Genomic DNA, 7,513 nt, shown 5'->3' with positions numbered 1-7,513 from the left:
TTATGCAATTTCAATGAAACTTTACAGGATTGATCTGTAGCTCAAGTCCTTGCGCATATTGTACGGGTTTTCCGGTTGAATGATTTTTGGCTGAGTTATGGCCCTTTGATAAAAAGGTGTTTTTTTCTGTGTGTTGCCAGATACACAAAAGCTTGTCCGGACTAATCCTCATAAGCTACTGGTGCAATTTTATCCAAACTTTACATGATTGATCAGTACTTAGTCTAGTTGTGCACTGTCCGTCTGTCTGTCCGTCTGTCACAAAATTTGTCCCAACATGAAATTGGCCATTATGAGGCGACACATGTGATTACTGATCGCTCTTGTATAGTTTAAGAATCTATTGCTATTCAGTGTAATTTTACGGGTTTAAGGAAGAGAACATTTTAAGGATTTTTACTGTAAAGCAATAATACCAGAAACACTTTAAGTATTTTAGAACAAGATTAGCAATAGTTTCTTATTTTAGCAATTTTAAATTGTAATATGCATATGAATATGGAATGAGAAGAGAGGTAACTCTGTAAGTGACAGTGGACATTTTTGCAGAGTTGCCTCCCTTCCATTAGATTAAAATTTTATAGTCTCTTGTAATTCTGATAAGAATGGCCGTACATAAATAACTTTTACTTTGTAAAATTATGTCATTGAATTGTTTTATGCTATGTATGGATGAGACTCAAATAAAGAATATATATATAATACCATATGTTGTGTCCTAATTAATGTATCGATTTATACTCAAACATGGCAGTTAGATGGATAATGAACATATAACTACAGCAAAAAAATGTGTGCTCTTATTCAAAGGTGTGAAATATCATAATACATTTCAATAGATCATTGATTTAACACATCGTGAAACTTGATTCGGCCGCCGCGTTACATAAATTATCCTAAATGAGCATTTATAAACAAGTTGTTGCATAATCGCAAAATGCAAAAGGAAGTTTTGAAAACGGCTCTATAACACGATTTACCTTTTATGAAATGAAAAACATTTACATTTAAATTTGTTTTATTACATCTGTCAGATAATCTGGTGTATTAAATAACCTTCAAACTAGTTTATGTCTAGTTTTATCTAACCTTAATCTTTGAAAACATAATTATTTGCAAGGGTAGTTCCGAAATAGCTATTTTCAATGATGAATAATTGATATCAATAAATGTGTTTCTTGTCCGTTAAAATGGAAGTAAAATTTATTCTCGGAAGTTTTATAACCAGCAATAAAAAGTGTAAATAAAGGAAAGAAACAAAATGGTTTGGAGGAAAATTATTTTTACTTCTATATTAACTATATCCGTATTACTTCATTTAACATCAGGTAAGCCGAATATTTTTTTATTTTTTTATTATTTATCACTTAAAACGATATTATCTGATTATTACATTACAATTCAATTTGTATAAGAATGTCATAACAATCGTAAGTAATAAACTTTAGCTAACCATAACCAGAGACATAGATAACAATATACTCCATTGAAATATCACTCATGCCTATCAAAAAGTGAAAAAATAGGCTTTTTGTAGCAATTCAAACTGAATGGATGTAAATTTGATCCTTTTATACTTTACAATATTTGAAAGTTAAATCTTTTATTTACTGCTGCATGTTAAAATATTTGTTACTTTCTTTGCCTTTCGCTTAAAAAAGTAATAGCAGAACAAACCCACCGAGCCTTCATATGCATAGTTTTGCAACAACGTTTATAATTAATTCTCTTCAAAATCTGATGTTTCACTTACCTAAATGGGAACTGTAAATGTTTTTACATGCAGCTGTAGACAAATGTACAAACTTTCAGAAAATATATTATTTTACTGATTTTGATATTTGGTTTAAAGGTTTTACTTGTTACAAGTTTTAATGGCCTCGACAGACGGTAGGATTTTAAAGTACAACCCCAATTAAAACTTAGATGCACAAGCAAATCTAAATTTGTGAAGGCTACTTTTTCTTGAATTCGTACAACTTAATACTGGATTTGCAGGATAGAACTTATATTCTAGTTGTACAGACCTCCCACGACGACAGGTGACAATGTTTCCCAATTACACCCTGAAAGGAAAGTGAAGACAGTATGTTTCCTGTCTGCTATCAAATGATATTATATAAATAACACATGGGAGGCGCAGCCGAGGGTAACAGTATTTTTTCGAGGGATGATATTTTTACTGATACTCACAAACCCATGTGTTATTTATTTTATTACCCGAACAAAAATACTGTGATGATCTGAAATTGTCAACTAAATCTAACTGTAACAAAAATAAACCAAGAGTAACAATAACTAAACTGTCCTTACCTTTTAATTTTTAAGTGTACATTAGGCCTACTTAAGAAGTTTTCTTTTCCTTTTATTCTTTAAGCAAGCGATAATATCTACAAATCATAAACATACAATAAGCTAGGTTTTATTTAGAAAATAAAACACTAACCCATTTACTCGGTTATGATCTGTGAAATCTGATCCTTCTTTTTCCAGAATAATCTTAGCATGGTTTTTGACAAAATAACGATGATATCCTATGTCTGTTTCACTGATTAAAATTGTAAAATAATCCTTTGTTGCAAGGTTTTTTAAAATCGTCTGCATGTTCCAGTTTGACACATAATTATTTACATTGCAATTACTTCCGTTGAAAACGGATGTTCACTTTTTGACTATTCTACAAAAAGATATTTTATACGCGAAAAGCACACCAGGTTGCAAACAACGAAATTTTATGAGTGCCATAGTAACTCCAGAGAAGAAATTGGTGTCCTATTGGTGTTTAACGTTGAAAATAAAAATGAATCGAGAAAAAAAATGGTGGCCATTTTATTTAGAAAATAGACCACGTGACCAGATTTTATACTGGTAAAAATACTGTAAGGCCGTTTCTACACCTATTCAAGTTTCTTAAATGTCACATTTAGATAAGCTAAATAAATGGCCCTTTCAACATTTTTTCAGGCACAATTTTTACTGAAATGTCTCATTAAGATAGCCCAGGATTTATACCTTTGTCTTTGCAAGACTATCATGTTTCTGTAAAATATGTGAAAAAAAGCGGGAAAATGATGCAATTAGCTAAAACAGAATGGAGTAAAATTGAAAAAATGTGACAAAAATTTATTTTGATGCAAATTCTTTATTCGATGAAATTTATTCACTAAATGAACAAGATCATTTTAAATCCATTTTGATTCTACTTGAAAAAGAGCTCTTTTTCATTTTTTACGATGTATTTATTTTTATTTATTTTATTTTGTTTGCTTTTGCTCTTCTGTGTATCAGCGTATTGATTTGTTTCTTTGACCAAGACATTGTAATCATTTACTGAAATTCAAAGGACATGTACACTGAATCAACAATAAAAAGTCAGAAAATAATAAAAATAACAGCACTATCAAACCTTCGGGCACATGTTTTGTGTCAAACCGGTGTTATCAGTGTCTTGACAGCCAAAAACTTGTAGAAAAATAGAACGTGTTCTAACTTTCTTGCAAGAAATTATCTTCATGGATGTCACATAATTTCTCGTTAAAAACCATTCAAGAAGGGTGTCTACACTATCCAATTCAAGAGAATATGATACTTGCATTCAAGACTTGGATAGGTGTAGACGGGCACTTGGATAGGTGTAGACGGGCACTAACAGTACAAAATTCTTAGTCACGTGGTACACTTGCATTAACTCCCAGAGGCCTATGGGAAATTTGCATTACAAAAAGAGTGAGAGGTAAAAACCTATTGTCATGCGAGTTACAGGGGAGTAGAAAAGCGTGACATAACCTCTACGAGAAGATTGGCATGTAACAAGTTACCTGCTCTATTGTCTGTCTACAAAAAATAATTTAACATCTTTGGCGCTTTCTCTGTCATAATCTTCCTAGCTAGTATTATAATGGTACTTCCAGAAAAGCGTTTCATTTTAACGATATTCAGAAGATTCCCAATGAACTTCACTTTGGAGTTTATCTAATGGCACCATACACAATACGAGACGCTTCAATATAGATAATATGACAATACCTTGTGCAATCCTCTGAAAGGTAAACGCAAAGAACTCCTTTAACATTTTTGACGCGCCAAACGCAACTAACGTTGTACTAGAACGTGCCTGTTCCCTATGATAGTGGCTACTTCACCCACTTGTTATCATCGGCGTGGCCCAGCATAACCGTCAAGGTATTAGAATTCACTGATCATCATGGTGTGTCCGCCATTAAAATTGCTTTATCAAGGCTCACTGATATTCTTTGATTAATGGTTTTGAGATTTGGGTGTAGACTATACAATTATAAAGAAGTGGACAAGCTACATACTAGTATGAGGTTTTTGAAATATATTTTAGGGGTCCAAAAACAAATATCTAATTATGCAGTTTTGGAAGAATTGGGCAGATTTCCTCTTTCTGTTATTGCTAAAGAAAGGTCACTAAAATTTTGGTTAAAAACTTATTGATTTACCTATTTATGGCTTTATATGGATCAATGTGTAAACATTACTGGCATTAGCTGGACTAATCGGATACATTCTATCATAAATCATCTTGGATTCGCAGATTTATTTACAATCTTGATACAACGATTAATACTTTACATCTGTTAAAATGGACATAGCGAGATCAGTTCATTCAAGAGTGGGAAACATGTTTAAATAATACATCTAAACTTTATAACTACTACATTTTGTTATGAGTTATATTTGGATAAAATATCAATTGATGAATTAAAGAAAACATTCACTTGATTAAGACTATGCTCACATAAATTAGAGATTGAGCTGGGTATAATTTTTTGAAATTCATAATTTATATGTTGGGCATAGTTCATGACCCACAATGAATATATTTAATGCCCTAACATCTTCATCAAATAACAAAAACAAAATAGTTCATTTATCAATATTTTTTAAAGCAGCTTAAAACACATAAAAATGCTCTTGATACCTGTTTATATATTGATATATTGTATTTATTATAAGCCATTGTGTTACATTTTTGTCATTATCGTATTGTTTGTTTTAGCCATACTCCGCATGTATTGTAAATGGCTAAAGGCAATTGTTTTTGCTGATTTTGCCAATAAACTTGAAACTTGCAATACATAATGTTGGGCATCTCCATTACTATTGTTTTACATTATCATTTGTTTGTCGTACAATCCACAACAATTGCTGTGTGACATATTTGGCCTATCCACCTTAATAGTCGCTCTAATTGAACATGATGATCATTTTCGGCATTCCGAACGTAATGAATCCCGAACGTAATACCCGCACTACAGAATTTAAAGTAGTTTGATCATCATTTTTTTATTGTTATAATCATATTAAATTTGAATCTGTATTCTGTGTGTTTAACATTGTTTTTATCTAATAATTGATGTACTATCTTAGACTGTATCAGCTTATTATCAACAACTTGTAGTATACATGAAATCAATATACAAACAAAAATCCTGATTATGTATGACAAACCGTAATTGTTTAAATGAGTATAGGTTAACGTTTATTAGTACGTATTTACAAAATTTATTTGGTCAGACGCGGCGCACTAATAAATTTTAACCAGCTTAGTATTTTAAATTATTTTTATAAACAGTCGATTTACTAGACTGGTTTCAGTTTGCCGATTTAGCAAAGTAAATGTGTAACGATTCATTTGAAATACTGCAATCCTATTGGACAAAAATAATTTCAAACTCTAAGAGCGGGTTAAACAATGTTTATAGGTAAACATTTCCAAATCTAAATCGACCAATTCAATGTAGTGAATGCTTACTTATTAACACTAACCAATTTAGTGTTTGAAATTATCTTTAAACAGTTGTCGATTTACTTAACTGATTGAATTTAGACGATTTACTAAAAGTAAATGTGTTATGATTCATTTGAAATACTGCAATTCTATTGGACAAAAATAATTTCAAACACTAAATTGATTTAAAGGCTTCAATGTGTTTTAATTACATTTCACAGAAACATGATTTATAAAATGCTTTAACAAAACAGCAATTGAGAATATCATAAACAGTATGTGTAGAATGAGAAATTGAGACTCATGATATCATGATTTTACAAAAGACTGCAAATTTCAATAAAATAAATCTATTGTCACTGTTCATACATATAGATTACGGTATTTAACAGCATTAGGTTTTTTTAACTGAATATTTATTCCTATAATGTCGTTAACACGCAAGTATTATAGTTTAACAGATAATACAATTCAACACCTGACAAGTTACCTTTACAAATGACACGTTTCTATGTTCTCATGCAAAATGATGCAATCTTTTTTAATAGACAAAATTCATTCATATAGACAGCTTTACGGGTAAGATCTTTAAATATTTCCCTTAAACAAATATTGTTATAAAAAGTATACACATGTACTAGAATTCCTGTACCAGTTATGAATACACTGATCGTTATGACAAGTGTTTAAAATTAAATTTAAATTAACTTAAACTACCAACAAATATTTACCAATCAAGTTTATTCAGGCTAGCATGACTATAAGAAATCTAACTTCAAACTCATGCGCATTTTGCATCATTACCTCTGGCTCTTGCATGTACAGTTCATTGCGAAAGGGAAGGCAACTAGTACTGGTAATTCGCTTGACAAGCATGTCCATGAACGATGCTGTGGCTGAACTCTGCTCTGTGATTTCAATGTGGCTGTCATGATCCAAGAGATAAACTACCAACATCAGCACAACCGAGTATTTTAGTATTTACAAATTAAACTTTAATGTTAAATTGATCTATTCTACTTTGCATACGAGATGAAAGTTGAATTATTCCATATCCCAATACAACATATAATTTGGGATACTATATTTCAAAATTTAGAAATATCAGTTGAAAATCAAGGATATAAGCGTACGTCAAGAAATAGATATCTAAATGTTTTGAGTGCGTTGTTGTTAATAAATGTACGGCTCAAGTTCAAATGAGCAGTATTATTATCACGAACATTGGTAGGCATGAGCGATTGATTACTAAGAATTTAAACGATATACCATGCATTATTATACTGTAACGCTAGAACAATTAATAGATTTATTCCATTTTAATGCTAAAAGAAAGAGAGTAAACTTAATTGAACGGACAAGTTATTTTTCTGACGTCACTTGGTTAAATGACACAAGAGGCTCGCATTACATAAGTTTATTTAACACATTCGATAGATTCAGTATTGAATCAACACTTATTTAATATTCTCAACATTCTCGTTTAATATCCTCTATTTCTTAAAACTTTACATAATCTTTGCACAGGAGAAATGTTAAATGAAAGGGAGAAAATGTGTTTTGTGTCCACGGAAAAAATAAAAAGCATATTAATCGCATCGTAAACAAAAATCTTTGTGGGACTGTGCCCTTAAAAATCAAATTTAGGGGAACAAACTTGAAAACAAGAACGTTGACACCAAGATTATTTCGCTATAAATGTTTCTTTTATAGTGTTTCATCCAAAAATCATGCAAAGCTTTAATAATTTTAAATCTG

At 30.8% G+C, this 7,513-nt stretch overlaps 1 protein-coding gene across 5 annotated transcripts in view; it reads left to right on the top strand.

The window, feature by feature from the left end:
• The first annotated feature begins 973 nt into the window (after positions 1–973).
• The window catches only part of LOC132745387 (sushi, von Willebrand factor type A, EGF and pentraxin domain-containing protein 1-like), a 61,404-nt gene continuing 54,864 nt past the window's right edge, over positions 974–7,513 (top strand). For 3 of the 5 annotated variants that reach the window (XM_060734300.1, XM_060734297.1, XM_060734301.1), the window contains exon 1: positions 974–1,328. In XM_060734300.1, the coding sequence (XP_060590283.1) occupies positions 1,262–1,328 (67 nt within the window). In that variant the 5' untranslated portion in view covers positions 974–1,261. The remainder of the gene's footprint in view (positions 1,329–7,513) is intronic. The other 2 variants (XM_060734295.1, XM_060734298.1) reach the window with 1 other exon arrangement.

The sequence above is a fragment of the Ruditapes philippinarum genome, unplaced genomic scaffold (genome assembly GCF_026571515.1).
Source record: "Ruditapes philippinarum isolate M1 unplaced genomic scaffold, ASM2657151v2 ctg2400_1_1_1_1, whole genome shotgun sequence".
Taxonomy (NCBI): domain Eukaryota; kingdom Metazoa; phylum Mollusca; class Bivalvia; order Venerida; family Veneridae; genus Ruditapes; species Ruditapes philippinarum.
Note: the sequence above shows the minus strand (reverse complement) of the source record. Positions and strands in the feature narration are given on the sequence as shown.